The sequence below is a fragment of the Pseudopodoces humilis genome, chromosome 16 (genome assembly GCF_049639895.1).
Source record: "Pseudopodoces humilis isolate 2021_Gansu_Grassland_sample_001 chromosome 16, ASM4963989v1, whole genome shotgun sequence".
Classification (NCBI taxonomy): Eukaryota; Metazoa; Chordata; class Aves; order Passeriformes; family Paridae; genus Pseudopodoces; species Pseudopodoces humilis.
Window position 1 is genome coordinate 10,118,026 of NC_142215.1, and position 23,718 is coordinate 10,141,743.

The window sequence follows — 23,718 nt, forward strand, 5'->3', positions numbered from 1 at the left end:
TTCCGTCCGGCCTGCGCGGGGCCCGGCGGGGCGATGTAGGGGACATGCCCTGACGGGTCGACGAGCGGTCGGGGCGCCGCCTGCGAGGGCACAGCTGCGCCAGCGGAGCCACCCGCGGCGGGTCGGCCGCGCCCGGCCAGGCCCCCGAGCGCCGCCGCTATGGCTGGGGCCGGGCTCTGGACGAGCATCAAGTCCCTGCTAGGGAGGAGCGAGGACCCTCTGTTCCTGAACGACTCCAGTGCCTTTGACTTCTCGGACGAGGTGGGGGACGACGACTTCCCCAGGTTTAACAAACTGCGCGTGGTGGTGGCGGACGATGGCTCGGAGGCGGCCCCGGAGACACCGGTGAACGGAGCGTCCCCGGGGCTGCCGTCCGACGACGAGTCCCTGCTGGACCGGGACATCGCCCTGCGCAGCGCCCGGGCCGGCCGGCCGGACCCCTGCAGCGGCTGCAGCAGCCGGCGGGAGCGCTCCAAGCAGAGGAAGGTGAAGAAGCGGCTGACGCTCGCTGCCCTCCTGTACCTCCTCTTCATGACGGGGGAGCTCATAGGTGAGTCGAGGGCCTTCTGTGCCGTCCCTCCGGCATGGTGCCTCACACCTTGTTAGGTTGCTGTGGCCTTGGCTTTGAGTATTTACTGACAGAAACCATCAGTCCCATAGAGAGACCAGAGAGATGAGCTGCACGTGCAGAGAGTGAGAGGGAATACAGTCCACCTGTATTTTCTGTGCAAGAATTTGCAACTTCCCTTACCCGAATGTCTCACCGATTTCCTGAAATGGCGTAAAATATACAAATTTTTCTTTGTCTAATGGATTTTTTTATTTCTCCTTGTAAGTTTTAAGGTGTTTTTAACGAAGGAGAAGTGGCATAAACAATTTCAATCGCAGTATTTTTTAATCAACGGCCATAAAATCTTGCTGTGTTTGCAACAAGAGAAGAAGAAGAAGATACAGTTTCAAAAGTGACATTTACCATAATAATGAAAGTAATGCTGCGGGGGTATTTCACCAGATACAACAATACACAGTATTACTTAAAAGTGAAAAGAGAAGTCCTGAGCTATCAACAGCAATCCAGTGAAGACATCACTTCCCTGAGAACTTCTTGATGTCCTACTGTGCTCTGGACTAGCATTTGCTCCATCCAGACATAAATCATATGAGCATGGTCATTTAACGTGATAGTTACTTTAACACTTAACACTACACTTATATCAACTACTTTAATACTACAACGTATAAGAATACCAAGTAGGTGAATTGAATTATTTGTGGTTTTTGTTTGTTAGTACTTGCAGAATTACAGTGAGGTTTTACCCAAAAATGAGTTCCTATATAAGCACCTGATTGTTGGTCAGAAGAATGAACCTATTGCTCAAGTTCAGCTTTTGTTGCTCCCTCCTAACAGCTGTGCTGTGCAGGATGAGGAGGACCTGTGCATTATACACCAGTCTGTACTGAACAACTGTGCTTTATCAAATAGGCTGTAGCAGCATAGTCTTGAAATAAAATGTGAGTGTCCCTGAGATGCATAGATGCATAGATTAGCTGTTCAATGTTATGCCTTTGCCATTGTCTAATCATTTTTATGAAGTTCAGTGCTTACCTTTTAATCTCTGTTCACTTACTGTGTCCTCGTACTGTCTGTATTTTGGATACATCCATGCCATGCAGTGCAAGTGTCTGCTGGGTGTGACTCAGCCTCCTGAAAAATGCTTTAATGCTCTCATCCACTGTGTCCTGATTTGGAGTTGTGGGGAGCACTACACCGTGCCTGTACATTGATGTGTATGTTGAGCTAGGTCTCTCCATAGCAATTGTTTTTAAATTTCTTAAATTTCAACATTCAGTTCTGAATCAGAGATAATCAGATTAATTACTTGCCATAATTCAAACACATACAAAAAAAAATCATAAAAACTTTCTGGAAGGGAAGAACAGTAACATGGGACCCACATCCTCCTCCTGACTTCTGCAAATTGAATCAATTGAGTACTCCTATGAAGTGAGCTCATGCTCTTGCTTTTGCTAGAACAGTTGTGAATTGTATTTTTAAGACAAACTTGTGCAAGATGGACAGGGAATAAAATAATTGCTAGAGGATAACTAATGCAGTTTGTCCCACAGCTGTAGTGGGAACATACCCTAGAAGAAATGTTCCATTTTTCAGAGAGATACCAGATTATTGACTGTGTCTGCACCAGTTTATTTGGGGCCTTATTTCAGGAATGTGGGTTAATGGAAAAAAGTGGTTTTGCCTTTCAGCATGTCTCAGTGTGTGGCTGATCATTAATAACACTGCCACAACACATCAGCTTATTATGGCTAAGGCCCTATGTGTCAAACTTCTTGTGGGGATTTGGCTGAATGCCTCCATTTGCCCCCTGGCTCCATGTTTTTTCTCTGGCTGAGATTTTGGTTCAGCATGAACTTAGGTAAATTTGATGAGCAGTAGTGTTGTATTTTAGGCTTAGATATCCTTTAACATGAGAGTGATGTTAGTTGACTGTATTCATATCAGAGTTTTGATGTACACTGAATTTAGTTCATCTGAAGGGCCTCTTACTGAATAATGTCTGAGCTGTTGGTTGGTAGGTTGATGCTGAAGTCACTGGGAGTGTTTCTGTTTGGGGCTTCAGATCTGATTCATGCTGTTGGAGACCTCTCCATAGCTAGCACAGGAAGAGCTCTAGAAATAATAGATGTTGAGGGTAAAAATACTCTGATCAGTGTCACATCATCTGTTGTTCTTGCCATAGAGTCAGGACTTGAGCAGACTGGATTTGTCTGTACAGAGTTTGTGCTGTACTGGGGACTTGTCCTTCTCAGGTCTGGGTGTGCTGTTTCCAGACATACTTAGTTCTTTGGGTACAGAATCAGAGAGCACTGAGAGCCAGACCCATCAAATATTCAGGCATTCATCTTCCACAGAGAATAAATAGAGGGTTTGGATATCTCTGTAATTCTGTTGTTCTCAACCTGAATGACTTGTTACAGGTCAAGTAACCATCAGCATAAGAGTAATTAGAAATTTATCCCCCAAGTCCTGGGTAGTGCCCCACCTGTTTAATTTATTTCACTCCGGCCCTGTACTGTGTTGTCTTTAGTTGGTTTCAAATTTCCAAACTTTATGAATTGATCTGAAGCTCAGTTATTTGGGAAATTCTGATCATATAGGATTTTTTAACTGATTTCCTTCTATGATCTTTGACAGATTTAAGTTTCTGAGAAAAAGGTAGACAACTCTACCAGATAATTTTTTCAGTAAAAATCTTTATGGTGTCTTTTACCAATGTCAAGATGAAGGAAATCTTGTTACAGCAGTTTTTTTTTGGTGAAATCTTGATTGGCATATTTTTTTCCAAACTCATTACTCCAGCCTCTCAGTGTTTGTTGTTTAATTTGATGAGCAGTCAGATAACAATTTACACTTTGGGGAAACCACTGTGCATCAAGAAATGAAAAACATATTGCAAGTCCTAGTTAGCTTTTCTGACAGGGTTTTGATGTTTTCAGCTATGTTTAGAGATTTCTAATTGATCATCCATGAGCAGAACTGCTGTCCTTCATGGGTCACTGAAAGCAGTGGTGAGCCATCAAGCTGTCTATTTGTAAAGGTTATAGATGTCTTTTTTTCCAAGTTGCCAATTGTATTTAAACAGCCCCTAGGCAGTACCTTTAACCAAGTGATGAACCAATACCTTTAGAAACAGAACCTTTGATTTCAGGATTTCGTAAATGTCAATTATGTTTTCTTAATCCACATGCTGCATTATGTTTAGCTTCAGTATCTGAATTCCTTCCTTATAATTTTATTTTGAAAGTCTTTAAAAATGAGAGGCTATCTGAAATGGAATTGACTCTTCTTGGACTGAAGTGATTCTCAAAATAATACATATGAATCAACATATATACTGGAAATAATGATATATGTAAACTGCTGAGCTAAATGTCTTTACATATAAATTATTGGTTTTTTTCTGCTGACTATAAAAGAGGCTGAGTTACACTTTCTAAATATTTTTTTTTAAATTATGGGAGAACACAAATTAATTCAGAAAGGAAAGGCATTCAAAAAGTCGCTGAATTGCTAAATCTTAAAAACTCATTGTTTTTGAGCTGCGATGGCCTTTTGGAGAATTTCAGCCTCAGAAGAATTTTACATAGAAAGTTCTGAACAATTGAAGAGAGGAGGAAAGGAGCTGTTTGAAATGTAGTGCATTTGTAGTTGCCCGCAGCACAAACAGTACTGCAGTACAGCTGTGCTCCGTGTTTGGCTGGGGAGGAGAGAGTAGCTCTGTCTGCAGGTGTGTACATAAGAACACCCATAGCCACACACACACAGGTTTTATGGCCAGTCTTAAGAGCAGTCAACCATTTGTGAATTCCTCTTTGCTACTTCCTCTGGTCAGCCTCTTCACTAAGACAATTTTAATTGTATACGAAGATTTCTTTATTTGAAATGTTAGTTGGAGCCTGAAGCCTGCCAAATGGCACACCAGCTGCACGCTTTGCTCAGTACAATTTACAGGCTGCAAGACAATCTCAAGGTAAAAAGAGAAACCAAATCATAGCTGAGCTGATACTGAAGATGTGATCTTTTCTGAGATAATGGGCTTACCTTCAAGTATATGGAAGACAACACAACCTGTCCTTGATTTCCCTTTCTATGAGGGATACTTAAGTGAGAGATGCATTGTTTAAATCTCTCACTCATCAAGTAGTAGCACTAGCAATTGAATTGGAACAAAGATATTAACCTTTGATCTTAGGTTATTTGTCTTAATGCTGCTCATTATTACAAGAAAAAGTTACGGTAATAAATAACAAAGAAAAATGTTACACAAGTGAAAGTCATTGTCTGCAATAGATATTGCCAAAACATATACACTCCTGCCAGGATGGGGAATAATTAGGGTCAAAAGCATAATAAATAATAGCACAATAATAAATAATGGCATAATAAGTAGCATAATAAAAAGGGGACAGGGTAAATTTCCTGGTCATTAAATCTTTGGAGTTCCGTTCGTGTTCCATAATGTCAGAGTGTTTAACAGATGTAGTTTAACAAAAGAATGAGTTGATTAAACACATGTGCAGTAATACGTAGAGAAAAGATACAAAATTGTTTCGGACCTGATCTTGCAAACATTATGATGCAAGTAGTCTCTGTTAGAATAACAGGAGTGAATCCTTTCTGTGTTATTTTTAATAGAAAGTACACTTGACTGCACTTTTAACTGTGGTAGCTTTAAATTATAGCATGGCATTTTGCTTGTAATGGCAAACCCCCCTCCATGTTCAGTAAGTATAAAGAAGGGCTCCCATATACTTACTGCACTATTCTGAAAAGTAATAACTGCAAGCTATGCAAAGAGGATATTATGTGAAATAATTAAAAATGTCATGTGTCCTGACTTTTCCTATTATGTTTTCAGGTGGCTATGTTGCTAACAGCCTAGCAATTATGACAGATGCACTTCACATGCTAACTGACCTTAGTGGTATTATTTTGACCCTCCTCGCTCTCTGGCTGTCTGCAAAATCTCCAACAAAGAGGTTCACTTTCGGATTTCATCGCTTAGGTATGATGCTATCAGATTTTGCTGCTAAAGAGTATTTTAAGCAACAGCTGTAAAGAGCACCTAATTTTAGAAGAACAAGTAGCTAGAAAGAAAGTAGCAACAAACCTAAGAGCTGCTTTAACTGACTCTCGGTGTCCTTTCACTGGCCATTGAGGATACAGTGCATAGGTTGTATTGCCACAAGGGAATAGATTAAAAAAATCAAAAAACCAAGCTCGGCCAAAAGTTTGACGGCAGAATTTCATTCACTGGGAGCAGGGCAAGTCTCTCCATCACTGTGGAACTGGCACTTAACAGATTCAGAGTTAAATTCTGAATGCTTGATTCATCTGTCTTGAAGAGGAAAGCTGGGGAATTGAATTCATGATTACATTGTTGGTGAAAGAGCTGTGCATGTCAGCCCTTTGTTATTCACAACAGATTATTGCCAGTGCCCAGGATTTACAAAATCTTGTTGACTTCAGCAGAATTGTGATACTGGAAAAAGGTCCTATTCAATGTGAAAAATTACATTTTAATCCACAACTAAGAAGTTATGTAGAACATATTATTAAAGAGCTCTGCCCTGCCAGAAGTCGTATAAATCAGTATTCCTCTCGCACTCCCCAAAGCACAAAAAGCTGAGGTCAAAATGACCTATGGTTTACAAAATACAGTAAATTACTTAACCTCTGTCCAGTTTAGGTGTCTCTAAAAAGAAGCATAAACAGAATTATGGACTAATCCTTGGAGGAATATTTTCAGGATTTATTACTTCACGTTTGAAAATGTATTGATGATAAAGGGTGTTTTCATGTGGTTGCTAACTGGATATAATGTACAGATGCAGGTCTGTAGACATTATAACAAAATCTTCAAAGTATCTTTTTCATGAAATAGATCATTTCCAGTGTCCCAGTTTTCTACCTGTTTTCTATAACACTCTATAGCATACATTTTTTCAAGGAATTTCATTCTTGTGTAGTCACTATTTGCAATTCTTATTTTGGCTGCTAGAACAGCAGTAGAATTCAACAACTCCATCACTCCTTGTCATTTGTCATCAGTTAGTCACTAGTGCATGAATGCATAACTCTGTACACTAGCTAAGCTCTTTGGGGCTCTAGCAAGAAAGCATTAGCAATGCCAGCATTTCCCATTACAAACTTTTCTTTCATGAAGTTTTAATTTTGTGATAGGAGCTCCTCTGATACTGAAACCTGACCTTGAAGGTATGCCCCTGGCATTTGCTCATACTCTCCAGGAGGATGTTTGTTAGCATTTATACATACTTTAACCCTATTTCAAAATAATTTGAGTAGTTTATCTTTGTAACTTTTTAAAAACCAAATAGCACATACCTTGAACGTGCCCTGGCCTAGCTTAAAATAGCAGTTTATCTTAAGGAAAATAAAAGAAACTTACATAACCATTAAAATTGTACTCAATTCTGTAAATTTTCACTGCTTTTTTAATTAATGTGAAAGAAGAAATCCCTGAGGATTCCTGCCACCTCATCTTCTACATATGTTTTTCTTCCAGTTTACTGCCAGGAAAAATACTAGCCAAATATTAGCCAGACTGATCCAGTGGTGGTCCATGGGCCAGATGTGGCCCATAAAATTAATCTGTACTGCCCTTCTCCCTAGGAGCAGCTACAGGGAGCAGCCTCTCAGTTCTGCAACAATTGTTCCTTCTTTTCTGCTCCAGTGCCAGCAGGTGGTCAAAGACTAGAACACTTTGTGGAGTGTCCTCACCTGAAAATACATGAAACCCACCTGGAAGCAGCCCTGAGTATGAAACCCACTGTAGCTGACTCTCCTTTGAGCAGAACTACACGGTTTCCAGGGGTTCCTTTCTATTTCAACCATCCTGCATTAGTATCAGCAGTGCATCTCCCAGGAGGGAGGAGGAGGAGGAGGGCCTGGGGCTGGGGAGAGGAGTTTCTGTGCTGCTGGAAGGAAGCGAATCAAGGCCTTGCCAGGGACCCCCAAAATACAGAAGATGAGATGGTTCAAAATTACTACACACAGTCTTTCTAAAAATCCCATTTTTGAAATTTATTTGCCTAATTTTAGGCATCCAGTCTGAACACTGTGGCCTGAGGGCCCAGTTTCACACATCAGTGAGAGCACTTTCTAGAGTATATCCTCATTGTAACACATTTTTCCAAGTAACCTGTATGCAAGAAGCTTGTCAGCAAATAATATCAGTTTAACAATAGCTTAAATTACACAAGAGAGATGTTAAACATGTCAGTATGTTAAAAGTAGGGTACAGATTGGGCATCTGTCACAGAAAAAGATGTGGAGCATTTGTTTAAAGCTGGGAATACATGCAGGAACTGCATCACTAACCTGCTCCGCATTAAGTTTTAAGATGATCTGTACATTCAGTATGCATGAAAATCTTCTAAAGAACAATGTTTCTGGTACTTGTTATCATTTTTGATTGCAGAATGATGAATTTTCAAACTTACTCCCATAAACATTGCTTTGTAAAAGCAATAGACCTGTTAGTTGTCTAGTCAAATTCCAGAAGGAAGTAAGCGCTAATTTTAATTTATTTGAATTCTCTTTGAATACATAAGTTCCATCTTCAGTTTTATTCAATTTTCAGTTGTGAACAGGAAGCTGACAGAATCAAGAACAGGTTAGAAAAGTGAAGACAAAATAATGGAAATTGCAGTCATGTCAAAAAAGAATTAAATTCTTGAAGCCAAAAATAGTTCAGTTTCACCACCAAGTGCAGATACCTCCTTTTCAGCAAGACACTGAGCAGATTTAAGCATAGATATGGAACCTGGCACTCATCCATTGCTGCAGAGACAATGACAGAATCAGACAGTCCACTGAGACTGTGCACAGTTCATTTCACAAGAAGTGAAAGGTCTCAGCACAAATCCACAGTGCTGACATGACAGTGAGTGTGGAAGAAACTGCAAGGAAAACACTGATTTCCACTGCAGAAAGGGTTTAGATTCTAAAAGCACATTATATTGTTTCTCTGGTAAATGCTAATGTGCTATGGCTTCACAAGTTTTTAAAAAAGCATTCTGGAAAACCTAAGCAATGTATTGTGTATTTTTAAGACTGTTGCCCTGAGTAATCTGCCAGCTTCATAAAGATCACTTTCATTTCTGTGGATATTTCCAGGATTTTAAAGTTGCTCTGAAATCATCTCAGATTATGACAGTTGCCTTTCAGAGCCTTGTTACTGCCTGGTAATGCTGTTCCTCATCCAGGCATTGACACACTTCTCAGCAACTGAATGTATTGGTGTTTCTTCTCCCATAATGATGTTAATAATTCAGTGCATGGATCAACTGATTTTGGGGACATTAAAATGCTGATATAGCTGCATGGGTTTTTTTCTGTAATACTCAGTAAATAAAATTAAAACACTTCTGTGTTAGAAAAGACATCTGCAGTAACCCAAGTTGTACTTCAGGCTGACAGATTCAAAGTAGAGGAAGAAGAGAGCAATTCTCAGATGAGTGTTCTCAGAGCTATGGTATAGCCAAGGGCAGAATTTTGCCCTTACTGGGGAATAAATCAGGGCAACATGTGTGGAACTAGGGGGAAGAGCAACCATTACAATTTCAAGTAAATTAATTCCACCTCTGATCTTTGAGTTCACAGAGGAAGGCTGAGATCCCAGTGATCCATCTGGCAAGTGACAGTAATGAGCATTACGCATAATGATTACAGATTACTCAGGCATGGCTGCAGATTTACATGCAATACAATGGAGCGAGCATTAAGGTTTTCCCAGGGCTTTTTGTAAAGTCCTATATTAACTTGTTTATTACTGAGACTATCTTTAACTGGGCTAATGTTTTCTCTGCCAGCTGTGTTGCTTTTTTTGTTTTTTAAGTTTCAGCTGCTGCAGGGCAATAGATTTCAGAATTTGAAGCTAGAGGATAAAAGTACATTTATGATGAAAGCAATCTAGTGGACCATTTGGAAATATCTATTTTCTTTATAGTAGGACCTTAAAATTTAGTGTGGACTCGTCCTTCTCAGGTTTGTGTGCTATTACCAGGACAATTTCATGGCCTGAGTACTGAGGCAGCACAAAGGTTCCAACCTAAAATACTTAGCCCTGTTTACTTCCCATCTGAACATCAGGAACCTTTAATCTTGAGAATTTTAACCACTTTCCACAGATGTAAATAGCAGCAGAAAGTACAGGACAGTGAAATATTTTTATTAGTTTCCTATTTTTTATCTTTATTTAGATATATGTTTCCTTTTGAAAGTCCCTGCTGATCAGGTAAAATTCCTATGCCAAAATAATGGTCATAATGCTCTTTTATGAAATAATATTTGGTAAATATTAGATAATGTTAGAACAGCTTATCACAGCAATAAAGAAACTTACATTAAGCAAGCCGTTGCAGCTGAAATCTGCCTCAGATAACATTTATGAACACATATGTCAAGGAGCTTAAGAGAATCATGTATGACAAGTTTGTATTGTTTTATTTGTTATTTTATAATTTCTTCTCCATCCTAAATACAAAATGCTATATAGAAATAATTTCTAAACCCAGCTTAATACTCCAGACAGTTAAAATCAAGGTTTCCCTTATTCATGGGTAGGCTGGTAAGGTTTGAGATCACCTGTCCTCCTCACCCCTGGACAGGGCCTTTGCCTGTGACTTCTCAGGCAAATGTTCTGGGTTATTTGAAAAAATCAGGATCATCACCTGTGCAGAAGTTTTCAGAGAAAACATAATTTGAGGTGTATGCTGATCACGGTGACATGTGAAGGAGTGGATTAGAACAAACTCTGCTGGTTAACCCTGTTTTACAAGTTTTATTTGACAAACAATTTGTTTGTTTATATTAGGTATGATATGGATAAAGTAGTTAAAACAAGGCCCTGTCCACATTCTAATTTGGAAATAGAAATGGACCTGAGACACATTTTTATAATGTTTTTTTCCTTTCTGTTTGCAGAAGTACTGTCAGCCATCATTAGTGTACTGCTGGTCTATATCCTTATGGCATTCCTCTTGTATGAGGCTGTTCAGAGAACTATCCATATGGACTATGAAATAAATGGTGATATTATGCTCATCACAGCAGCCGTCGGTGTTGCCGTTAACTTAATGTAAGATCTCTCTCTCCATTAACAGTCATAAGTGTATTTTTCAATAAGCTGCTAATTCATTCATGGCCTGTAACTTTGTCATGGGATGTAATTTTGCTGGACCTCTTAATTTTCATAAATAAGACAAGAACTTACACTGAATATTACTTTTTCAATTCTTTGGTTTAAAATGAAAAAAACCCAACAAATCCTCTCCATCCAAAAAACCCTAAAGCCTGTTTCTTGAAGCATTTCTCTTCTTTCACTTTCAGAATGGGGTTTTTGCTGAATCAATCTGGCCACCTTCACTCCCACTCCCATTCCCAGCCTCACTCTCACGTACCTCGGCCGAGCTCTCCGAACACAGCCCAGGGCAGCAGCCATGGACACAGCAGCCTGGCTGTGAGAGCAGCCTTTGTCCATGCCCTGGGGGACCTGGTACAGAGCATTGGGGTGCTTGTAGCTGCCTACATCATCCGCTTTAAGGTAAGGAAGGGCCTCTCCTGGAGGCATGCAGAATTCTTGGCATTTCTCTGGTGATTAAAGTTAAAAGGGACCTGTTTTTATAAATTACTAAAAATACCTTTTTAATGATATGTTGTGATAAGCTTCATACATCATACAAAATAAGCAAAACTCTCTACTACATATATTGTAATTTTTCAAATTAAAAAAAATCATGAAACATGGAACTAGAAGTAACCATATTTTCTGAGTCAAATTTTTGTAAGTGATCTTGTTTTCATACATCCTTTGACATTGTGAAATTTCCCTTTGCAGCCAGAATACAAGATTGCTGATCCTATATGTACATATGTATTTTCCATACTGGTGATTTTTACAACAATTCGAATTCTGTGTGACACGGGAGTTATTATTCTGGAAGGTAAGATCTGTGCCCAATCTGCAGTACTTTACATGGAAAATTCCAGTTTTCTTGACATCATGATCCCCGTGTCTATGTGGATTGTACCTGGAGACCTGTCTGTCTTGGTGCTGCTTTAGTCTGCAGGTTCTTTATGGCTCCTCTAAATTGCAGCAGTTTTTAGGTGTCTTTGACTTCGGCCAGAACAACCCAAGTCCTATGTCTGCATACTCTTTACCATCAGGAGATGCAGAAGTGAAATGTACAGAACTTTCTTGTGTGTCTGCAGTGACTCTCAGCTAAATCAAGTGAACATTTGCCCATACTCAGTTCTACACCCTCACTTCTCTTACTTGTACAGTTAAAGTGAATGTGTGAATGCAGGTAGAAGGAGGCACCAAGCATAGGAAACAGCTGGACACGTGGTTCATGCCTGTCCTGTCTTCCCCTGTCCCACAAGTGCCTTCGTATAACTTGTGTGTATCTGCTGTTGCCAAGGGGAAGCTGAAAATTAAGAGTGGTGTAAAATGCAGAAAAAAGGAGGGAAGAAAAAGCTGAACATGGGTTGAAGGATCTTATCTTGTGTGACATATAGGGAAACATGTCAGCAACATCCTTTGCTTTATCACAGCTTACATGCCAACTACTACTGCTGGATCTAGTACTGTTACTTTATAAAGTGAAGATGTTAGGGCTGGGAGAAAAATCCAAATTTTAACTGTGCATTCCTAACTGTCATATGTGAATTATCATTGACTTTACTTCTATTATGTTATGAGGTTAAATCAGAAACTTCAGAATCTTCAGTCAAGTGATTTTGCTGTCACTTAAGATTAAAAAAAAAAAAATCCAACAAAGTAGAAGTTCACTGAGAATTAAAAAATGATGAAATTTGCTGAAGAACCCTCAGTTAGCTCTAAGGCAATAGATTTAGCTGAAGAAAACAGATAAGATAAACTAATGAAGTATCAGATTCCAGATGTTTTGAGTTGTAGCTGTTTGCATAGGTATCCCAGCTGTCATAAAAATCTCCAAGTTAATGATGTCTTTAAAAGTGATGATATGTGAGCTTTGTGCATGCTAGGGAACTTTTCCAACTCAAATTCAGGATCTCAACGAATGGACTTGTGTTTATACTGGAAACTGCTGCTGCAACATCTAGGTCCTTGAAGTTGTATCAGCTTTTGGTGTTAACTTCAGTTTCCTCATTATAGTCAGAGTGCTAAATTAAAAAATTAAATAGCTATCCAACACAAGCAATGAGATTCTAGCTTTTAATATTGATTTATAAGGCAGAATAGAAGTCTGTCATAATGGAAGTATGATGTAGATACTCAAGTAGAACTTGAGTCCATTTTTTCTGGGAAAAAGAATGATGTATAAATACAAGACAGCTAGTTATTTATCAGCTAAATAATTTTTGATGGTCTGTACTAGAAGGAAGATTCTGTTTCATGTGAGACAGTCCTGTTCACTGAACTTTCAAAAGAGAGAGTACTGGAATTAATGTCATTTAAGAGACAGTAAGGCACCAGGTTCAGAGAAGTCATGTAAAAAGTCTGAAAAAATTTGAGAAGCAAGTGGCTGAACTCCTCATAGTGTACATAAAGAAACTCCATAAAACTAGAAGATAAGCAATAAAAGCTACTGTAGAATCAAAACTGCTCTAAAATTTTGGTTTTGCCCTTTGTACAGATAAAGGATGGTGGTGGTAAATTAGAGATGTGCTGCTGAAAATACCAAAAGGACTTGATCTCTGATTTGCAGAGATACACGCTGTAAAACACAGTCCTCTGTGTTGGCCATGGCACATGGATTACTGTAGCCTGTGAATGTGATCCGAGGTACCCAAAGAACAGTTTCAGGAGACAGGCCCTAGCATTTTTTTTTAAAAATGAGTCTGGCCTAAGCAGTTACTAGTGGTTAGAAGCTGCAGTAAAGTTGTCAACAAAAGTACATCATTACAAAGGATCTAAAGTTGGCTGTTGCCAGAGTGTGGATTCTGGACAGGACAGATTCCAGTTGAGACAGCTTTGCAATTCCTGTACAACCTCTGTATCCACACTGGACTTAACAGGCCCATTTCCATGTTATTTTCTGTTGATAACACGGAAGTTACTAATCACTTCCAACAGCACAAATTCCAATTTTTTTGACATTGAGATCTATCATGACATTTTAAAGGCTACTGAGACTGTGCAGAAGACAAAATTAATTTTATCTCATGTTTGGTATCACAGGAGTTCCAAGGCACTTAAATGTGGATCGCATCAAGGAAGATTTGATGAAAATTGAAGATGTTTATTCTATAGAAGATTTAAATGTTTGGTCTCTCACTGCAGGAAAAACAACTGCCATAGTCCACTTGCAACTAGGTGAGCTGCTGGATAGCACAATTCTAAATTAAATCCAAGTTTAGGAAAAACCCCACCACTTCCTCTTCAGATTGTTACTTAAGTTGAACCAAGAAATATCTTTGTGGGAAAAGAAAATTTACTAACTCTGGTTTTGTACAGCAAGGAATAGAACATCTTGGTCAAGAAAGACGTGGTCTAAATGAAAATCGTGCAAATAAAATGCATTCATACAAAAATGCCCAGTGCAGATTCTTTGGGTAGAGGGAAAAAAAGCCCCACAAAATTTCTCCTCAGAAATTTTCTTACATGTTTAGGGAAAGAAAGGGTGAAGTTCTAATGTGGAACAATCTAACATATGAAAAATAAACGTTTTGCCAAAACACATGCTGACTCAGACATCTAACTCTACTACGAATATCAGTTCTTAGTAAGAAAGCTCAGGTTTCTGGGGGAAAGTGTCAGACACACATGGAGTTCTATCAAGAGAGGTGTAAAATGATAGAGTACACAGTGACCACAAGAACAATATTAAATTAATAAATGAGTGTGAGCAAAAATTATTCTCATCAGTAAAACTGATAAATTTGAGAACATTTGCATTGCCCAGGTTTCTTAAGGAGTGAATTTATTAATTATTTTCTTAATTTTGCAGTTCCTGGTAGTTCATCTAAATGGGAGGACGTTCAGACCAAGGCCCGACAGCTGTTGCTGAACACGTTTGGAATGTACAAGTGCTCTGTCCAGCTTCAGAGTTACAAACAGGAAATGAGCAAAACCTGCGCGAGTTGTCAGAGTTCCAGTGCCTAATTTCATACGTTTTGGGAACTGCTGCCTTATTCTTTACCTTGTGTAGTCAAAGACTGAGAGCAATAAATGCAAAATGAAAATTATCCAATAGTAACCATTAATATGTGGATTTGTACCATGGGACATGCAGCAGGGAGAACTGGTGCTGCAAAAAGTGCAGCGGTTGCCCTACAGAACATGTATTTCACTCTCTCCGTTGTACTGGTTTATTCAATTTGTTATGATTTTGAGACAAAGCTGGTTTTGGATTATTGTTTACAAACTGGAACACGGCTCTGCAGATACCTCACAAATTACAGTCCAATATTGTCCTTTAATCATTATGTATCACAAAGTACCTGCACTCCAAACGGAGCATCGGGTATTCAGTATTTCAGTCAAAAGTCTCTAAAGCTGATCATACCAGGGTTGCACAATGTATCATGATCCCCAAATTCATTATTCAGTATTTTTGCAATAGTAGTTTTCATACAGTATCTCAAACTGTTAACACATACATTAAGTTGAATTCTTGTGGAAGCTGTCTCTTCAGAGACACTGCAAAATACAGAATTTACTGTACCCAGACCAGAAAGTTAGCTTTAATCTGGGCATTCAGAGATCCAGACAGGAAGATCCTTGCCCAGACTTCTGGTATTTAACTAGAGACCCAACACTGGACCCAAAGTGTTTTAGGTGATCAGTTACCTTTAATGTATTTTAGAATAGGGTTTATACATTAGAAACAGGTTATTTATTTTACACAGTTTTGACTTGTAAGAAGAATTTATTATTAATAATCTTGAATGTCTAAACTATCATTTGATTCACGTTAAATGGCCAGTTGATTAGCATGCATTCTAATTGTAATTAATAAATGTCCTGTAATTGATAATTTTTCCATGATTGTTTTGTTTTAAAAGAAAAGTCAAATGATAGAAGTGATATTTGACATGGAAATACTCTCAAATGCAATCTTCAGATACGTGCATCTAACAGGAAAGTGGGGAGCAGAAGTTTTAGAGATGCACAATTCCATCCATCACAATCTCTGATCTTTTCATCTTTGCTTTGAGCACAGCATGGCAGCATCCTGACGGGAATGCCACTGCGACAGCAGTTCCCACTACTTAGCTTACGAATAAAGCAAAATCCAAGCAAGCTCAGTAAACTAATGGTGTTGGACAACAATATCATAACAACCTACAGTGGCAGAAAGGCTTTTGTATTTACAGAGAGAAGGCACCCTGAAAAGACTGTATATTCATCTGGACAGCTCAGAGTCCACAAAATGGAACTGTTTGGCCTCATTGTGGAACCTGTGTATTTTGAATGTACACAAGATAGTAAATCTTTACACTAAACTATCATATACCTACAAGCCCAGATTTAACCTGTTTCTGAAGTCATTGGCATTGAAGAAGCAAAGGGCAGCAAGAGTATGACCCACAAAGTTCAGAAGATCAGAAGATGGCTTCAAATATATTTTAATTCTGTACTTTCATCTTATGCAGAACTTCCACTGACATGAAAAGTAGTTCTCTGTGGAAAACTTTTGCCCAGTTACGGTTATTGTGATATTCAGCTGTGAATACTTCAGCTATTGTCTGTTTTGAAACTCACTAGGGTTTCACATTTTCATTAGGCTGATTTGTATCTGCATTTGGTGGTAACAATTTTGGCTTCTTTTCTTCCCTTTTTGGAGGTAAGGGATCAGATGATGAATTTTTATTGATGAAAGCTGACAGCACATTGTGAATTTGGACAAAGTGCACATGACACTGGATTGTGTTTGTATCTGTTTGGGCAAGAAATGGGAGCACTCGTGTACACCATGGGAGTGTGTGCAGCTCAAAAGCAGCACCATGCTCAGGAAGGTAATGCTGCAATACAAACACTATCATTAATTAAGCCATATCACAGTTCATGAAAAATGTGCATCCGATCCTTACAAACTTACTGGCAAAACCCACAAACAGAAGGTATTTTGCACATACTAATGCTCAAATGGGTTTAATTAAATTGGAGTTTACCGTTGATGTAATTAGATGTTGAAGTACAGTAGACATGTATTGTATTTGCAGTTTTTTAATAATTTACTATACATTTGTTTAATTGAAGCAAAAAGGTGTGTTGTTTTATTGTGAGTTTTATTAAATAGATTATTAAACTTCACATTGTCTTATAAAATACTTGTATTTCTCTCATCATCTTAAAATTCTTACAGCAATGTGATTCTTAGGGCAGTGTGTTTTGAAATGTCTGACCACTCAGCTTTAACTCAGTTTGCAGATGCTATACATAGAATTAATTGTCTCTGTCTTTAGTCAGAACAATTTAAAACTTGTGATTTTGTATGCAATAATTGCACTTAAGAAAGTATAAGCTGACAAAGTATGGTGAAGGATCACCATAAAGCAACTGGCAAAACATTCCTGAAACCCAACATTCACCCTTGAGGGCCCTAGTTACCAAGGTCTCTAGACTGGAAGGTCACACAAAAGGCAACAGAAGACAAAATGAGAATAAAGAATAAAAGAATCAGTAAGTTTTTATAGATACTTCAAGATTGTTTTCAGTATCAGCTTAGAGAAAAGGGGCATTATTATAAATAAGGTCTCGTGTTTTTCCAAGCCAGATTATTTCATGTGGCTAAGATAATTTAGACACTCTTACACTATTCTTTTCCTTCTAACAAATCCTCTGTTTGAAATGAAAATGCATGTACTTGACAGGACTTCTTTCTAAGCAAAAGACTTCCAAGATCTGAGCAGGTTTCCACAACCAGTGTCCCTGGTTTCCAGAGTTGTGCTGGAATGCTCTTGCTGACTGACCAGATGAAATCTCGAGAAAATTCTGCCACTTCTGGAAGTCCACAGTGGGAGAAGGTTTTTACTTTCTAAATCTGTGATTGTCACCCATCCTTTTCTGAAGCACAGATACAGTTTTGATGACAACCTACTCATATGAGTCAATAAAACATTTTCATATGAGTAGACTGCAAACCCTCACATCCCACTCTTCCCTTCTGAAGTGTTCTTATCCTAAGAAGAAAATTATCAGCAACATACTTTGTTTCTGAATGTTTTCCTTGCTTAATTATGTGGTTTAGTTTTTGTTTTTAATTGTGTTGACATTTTGTCTTTTCAATACCAGCAGCATTTCTTTCTTCACCAGCAGAATTACCATTTAAAATGTCATACTTGAATCTGGTCTTCAATTATCTCACTACTGTACATATCTGCTATTTCTTGCAGAATCACTCCCAAGTGGCAGAATGACTCAGAAAAGCAGAAGGCTGGCATTTAAAAGTAATTTTCTGACATAGAACCAAAAACCCCAGAAGACACTGATAAGTAATGAGTGGCAAGGATTTTGTTCAGGTATTTTGGTGGGATGTCATGAGGACACTGCACTGATGCTGAACAGGGCAGGGCTGTTAAAGCATTATTTATCTCTAGAAATAACTATAAGAGTGTAATAAAGATGGGTGGTTGGGTAAAAGACATGATACATACTGCAGCAGCTTCCTAGTCCAATAAACTAGTAAACTAATCCATTGCCAGAGAAGAAGTTTCCTTAGGATCTCAAGGGAAGGGGACAATTCCCTGGAAATATCCAGCTTATTTCCTTCTAACCAAAATGGCATTGCCAAGGTCTTTTTTCTTGCTGGTTGCTCCAAACACATTCCATTTTTCCAGGAGTGAGCACATGTAGCTCAAATGTCATGTTTCACCAGCTCTTTGCACTATGCCACTGCTTTCAGCTTCCCTCTCTTGTTTTCTTGCATATTCTGCCCTCTCCACAGTTTCATTAATAATGTTCAGCTCACATCTGGGCACCTGCTGCTTACAGGGTCACCAGGAGCTTCTCTCACTGTACCAGGTGTAGAACACACCCCAACAATGGTGCTGTTCAAATACAGGCTTGCCTTTGCCAGAAGGTCATTTCCTCTTTCATCAATAGGTTAAAAAAAAGGCTTCTAACAAAGTTTCTAATTCACTGGAAAGACTTAATCTGAAAGCCTCTAGATTCCCTTTCTACTATAAAAAATTATAAATGTCCTTCACATTCCCCACCCTTAATTCCCTTTCCAGTTTCACCCTCTCCTCCCCTCTATAACAAATCATTCCGGACACTGACAGTCTCCGTGGTCTGGAGCTGGCAAATCCCCTACTGTTCTACTCTGCTTATTCCATTTTCCACAGCTGAATGCCCTAGGAAGGACCCTACATGCTTTTTCATTCTCTGAAATACCTGACACAACTTTGGAAGCTACTAGAATAAATATGGATCCTTTAAATTTACTGTTTTGCAGCCACCACAGCAATGTGCTCTTAAAACACTTCTGTGTGTACAGATGTAAAATGATAATATCCACATTATTGTATTTGCTCTTTTGAGTATTTTTATTATTTTATCTCTATTTTCATTTTCTACATAGTTTTCTCTTAGTATTGCACAGTTTGAAAGTGACCGGTGCTAAATATGCAGGATAAAATAACCACTTTTGTTACAGCTATGAAGCATTCACACCTTTTATGGCATCAATTTTTGTAGGGAAAAAAAGCCATTTCAAAAGAAAAAGTATATTTTTATCCTTAAGATGACTGCTTCATGATGCCTTATTATTATACATGGTAAAAAGACAAGTTGTTTCTCCAGAACCATTATCAGCCAGTACATGAGGGTACATGAAATCAGTCAGTTCTGCCTGTCCAGAGTGCATTTCACATTGTTTTATATAGTAAACTAAGTGCTGATACTCACAGGGATTTTTACTTCAGCTGATGAATAAACAAAAGGACCCAGATGGCAAGCTGACTAAATTTTGCTTTTATCAAAGGTGCATTAAGAACACCCAAGTCCCTGCAATCTTTCTATTTCTTTTTCCCAAAGCACACAAAAAGAAATTATTTAATAAACCCCTAAATAAACTGATGAAATGTGAACTTATAAAACTAGTTACTGTATAAGTCTAGTATCTGGCCTTTTAATTGCAAAACAGAATTTTTGAGAAAAGCACTGTAAAAAAACATTTTCATAGTTAAGATGATGCTCCATATTTCAACGTAGCATACAATTATTCTGCATTTTTGTACAGATTTCTCATGTTCCTGTTTCCAAGCCCCCTGTGAGTCTGACACACCTGTATGAACAAAGATTATCTTCATCTTCCAGGCCGTTCCCGGCTTTTCCAGACGATGGCGCACAGCCCCCAGCGTTAACAAGGAGCTGTGTGCTGAGGAGGGCCATGGAGACTTCCCGCTGGCAAGGGAATATGTTTTATTACATATTCTAGAAATATCTTACTAGTAAGTAAAGAAACAACAACACAACTCCAAAACACCCTCCTCACCCTAAAATAAACTCCTACAAAATCCTGTTATTTTTCCTAAGAAAACCACAGGGGTTTTAACTTTTTAATGGATGCAATAGGGAAAAGCACAAACCTAGCACAGACTGGCTAATCAGTTACTGGGAAGGAGTTTAGACACCTCTTGAAGGCATATATTGGTAAATACCATGGAATGCATACTCCATTGCTTTCCTCCAGTTACAAACATCTAAGAAAAAAATATATGAGTAGAAATTAGCTGAGGCGACAGATATTTGAAATGTAATTAGAACAGATTATATTCTTTAATGTAAACAAGGTAAGTTATCACGCCAGCCCTTTGTTTCTATAAAAATAAGTATTCCTTCTTTGGGTGCTGAATTCATGTTTCCAGGACAACAGATGCTTCCATCTGAAACATTCCTGACTGCTTTTTTCTGAAGAGGACACTTTCAAAAACATAAACCGAGGGGCAACAATTCTGTTTCAAACCAGGCAGGTGCAATTATAAATGGCGAATATTGTTGTGTTTACGTGCTACAATCGCTAGTGCAGTAGTGTTTTTGGATTTAGTGGAACAGACTTCAGGGAGAGAAAATACAGATGAGAGAGGCTGCTGAACTCAGAACCACAACACCCTTCCAGTAAAGTCTTCTTTCATTTCTTGAAGCTATTAAGCAATTCTGTATTTTCTAAGCTATTGCAGAAGAGACACACCTTAAACTGGAAACAGAAATTGCCCAGCCAGTTACACACTGGTTTCTATTTGCTTGAAATGGAATCTAGATGGAAGAAATGAGGATGTTTTTTTAAGCAACCTAGCTTCCTCAACTTGCCACAGAGCAAGGTTCAAGTCATATAATAGAAAATTCAATGGAAAGTAACTCTCTGCTTATCAAATGTTAAAGGTTCGTGGGCAGTTAGCTGTAAATGAAGATATGCTTTAGATATGCACACTTGTGAATAGCTATGCAGGATACCTGGTTACATTAGCTCCATTAACTGTCTTTGTAAAGCAGCAATGAAAGAATATTTTTCTTCCACAGACTTACTGAGATTGCTCTGACAAGAGGATCAAGAGAAGAGCTAGTTCCTAATTTTAGCTGTCAGAGCTAGAAGGAAGCTGCTCATGAAGTTTGAGTAATAATAAAATGAAACCCTACTAATGAGCCCACCACCTGCTATGGCTAAGTAGGGATATTCATACTGCAGGATTGTTTGCTTGGTTTTGTATTTTGTTTTATTTTTTTAATTTTTATTTTTAAGAGTCTATATATTGTTCATGATGCAAGGTGTGTTTGTGTGCAAAAAAAAAGGAAGGAGGGAAGAAAAAATAAAGCCAGGTCACATGGGTAATACAGATATCAAGTGGGAAACATTAGACTCCATTACACTAACATGCAACCAAGTATGAAACATACTAATGTACCTGCAACAAATTGTGGTGGTCAGAATGGAAGTCTTTACAGACTTAATTTCCTTTACAGACTGCAGCATTCATTGATCTGTTGTGCAGTTCAGCAAAGACATCTGATGGTTTTACAGTCACTTTTCTCCTAAACAAGGTAGGTTTTACTTTTCAGCCCATACCAAAAACTTTGATTATTGTATGAAAAAAATAATATTGGAGTGTTGCCCATATCTCCCTTCTTTGTTGGGTTGCCATTCATTCTTTTATCTATTTAGTGAAGAACAAAAAAGCCCAGTAGATGAAGAACTTCACTTAGCTTTTGCTTTTTGAAACTGATTACGCTTTGTTTCAACAAATGTTCTGTAGCTACAGCAATACCCTGTGCTGTACTATTCCTTGAGGAATGCAGGTTATACCGGTGGCACTGCCAGCCAGACAACTGTGAGGATTTCTAGAAGCAGATAGGAAGGTCAAACATTTTGGTTCTTTATTGAGGGAATCCATCTATGACTTTGGTGGTAATTCTGTTTACTGCAGAGGGTGTGTACACCTGTGCCCTTCACACCTACTGAGAAGTGACACTCTCAACAGTATTTCCCCAACCACAAACCTCCCTGTAACACCCTGTTTTGTGTAGTGGAAACACTTCCTCTGTGAACTAATAAAAATACAGGAACTTGAGCAGAGACATGCCCAGTTCCTAAACGTTTTAATTTTTCTTAAGAAGAAAGAGAATTTTCAAAAAAGACACACTAGTACATATACTCAACCACTACAATATTTACTGTATTAATTCCATGCCTCCCTGAAATCAGTATAAAACATTCACCTAACTCTGAACTAATGTTTTTTCATCTACTTTGTAAAACATGCTATTGTAACACAGGAATTATGGCCAAGAGATTGGCAATGAGGCAATGACTAGAACTGCAAGTCATTGTGCCTAGGATTGTGCTGTGGATTTCTGCTTTAGGGAGTGAGGTGGATACTGCAGTCTTGAAGATTAATTAATTTTTTTCTGACCACAGCATGTTTCATTCAAAGTCTTTGCCAAGAGGAAAAATAAACACAGTAATGGCAGTATAATGCTAACATATTTAATAATGCTAACAGCATGGGCAGCATAGTGATAACAGTCAAAAAAATATTTAGGCTTTACTGAATTATAAAAGAAGTCACAGCAGAATGAAAAGATGCATCATTAAATGAAACAGTTTAAACAACTTCAATAAAAAAAAACACATCTCCCTTTGTTTCAATGTAGTGAACTGGTGATTTATTAGCAGTAGATGACTTTGCTTTTCTTTGGCAAACTGATAAGATTTTTCTGTTACTACCAGGGATCAGGACTTTCTGCATATACTTCCTTGTTTGTGCAGTGGTAGCATCATATAAAGGACAGTGTTTATTAGTTACCTGCCTATTGGAAATACATTTAATTCAATTAAAGAAGTGACATCCAACTGGAGAAGAAGAATATGATAGTTTTACTAAAGTTGAAATCTTAAACACATTTATTTACATGAAAGAAGTTTTTCAGACTTCTGACTTTCTGACCTCTCAGCTAATACAGAACTTTGCAATGAAAAATTCACATAGTGTACAATACTGGAACAGGAAGGGAAAGAACTCCAGCTTTTCACTAACATTAATGGAGGTGAGTGTTCCTTATTTACACCTCACGCCATGCACCAGTGCTTTCTGAAGATAAAATGCAGTTCTGTGCAAAAGGCTGATGCAGGCCTTGAACCCACAGTTTACCTCTGGAATACCAGAACAGTCTGGTCTCATGCCAAATACTGTAAAAATGAGTAAAATGATAGAGAGTGTCTTGAAAACCAAAGAGTTCTACAGAACTGGAACCGTAAAGTGGGGTGCAGGCGGCTCTGCCTTGGGACTGCATGATTTAATGGTTTAGGATTTTGACAGGATTGCTACAGAACTCTGGTCCCCACGGTCCATTTTTGGTGCTCTAGCCTAATGACTTATCCTCCAGAGTCTCTAGATTCTCAGTTTACCATCCTCTGGTAACAGCAATGTCTGTGCAGAATTTCAATGCCCCTCAGCAGGGAAATCTGATTATAAAATCAGTGTTTGTGATGAAAGTCCCAAGTTCAAGAGCTATCATCTCCTCTTCCTGCTTCAGCTACACTTGGGTCAATGAAGTGAGCAAATCTGGCTGAGGGAGAGCTAAGGGAGTTTGAACTTACAGAAATTATGTCTTCTAATTACTCAAAAAATACACAAATGAAAAAAAGCTGTTTCTCAGCTTCTGCCTGGGCTGGCACTATCACAGTCTG

At 38.4% G+C, this 23,718-nt stretch overlaps 1 protein-coding gene across 1 annotated transcript; it reads left to right on the plus strand.

Annotated features, from left to right (window-relative positions):
* Window positions 1-55: 55 nt before the first annotated feature.
* On the plus strand, window positions 56-14,773 carry SLC30A4 (solute carrier family 30 member 4). The gene is made up of 7 exons (XM_005521522.3): window positions 56-550; window positions 5,439-5,585; window positions 10,529-10,682; window positions 10,934-11,147; window positions 11,442-11,547; window positions 13,767-13,901; window positions 14,536-14,773. The coding sequence occupies exons 1-7, from the start codon at window positions 160-162 to the stop codon at window positions 14,688-14,690; spliced, it is 1,302 nt and encodes a 433-aa protein (XP_005521579.2). The 5' UTR covers window positions 56-159; the 3' UTR covers window positions 14,691-14,773.
* The last annotated feature ends 8,945 nt before the right edge of the window (window positions 14,774-23,718 follow it).

Coding starts and splice junctions, on each gene's coding strand:
- SLC30A4 (XM_005521522.3), top strand. CDS start 160: ATGGCTGGGGCCGGGCTCTGGACGAGCATCAAGTCCCTGCTAGGGAGG. Junction 11,148..11,441: donor CCTACATCATCCGCTTTAAG/GTAAGGAAGGGC, acceptor TTCCCTTTGCAG/CCAGAATACAAGATTGCTGA. Junction 13,902..14,535: donor CATAGTCCACTTGCAACTAG/GTGAGCTGCTGG, acceptor TTAATTTTGCAG/TTCCTGGTAGTTCATCTAAA.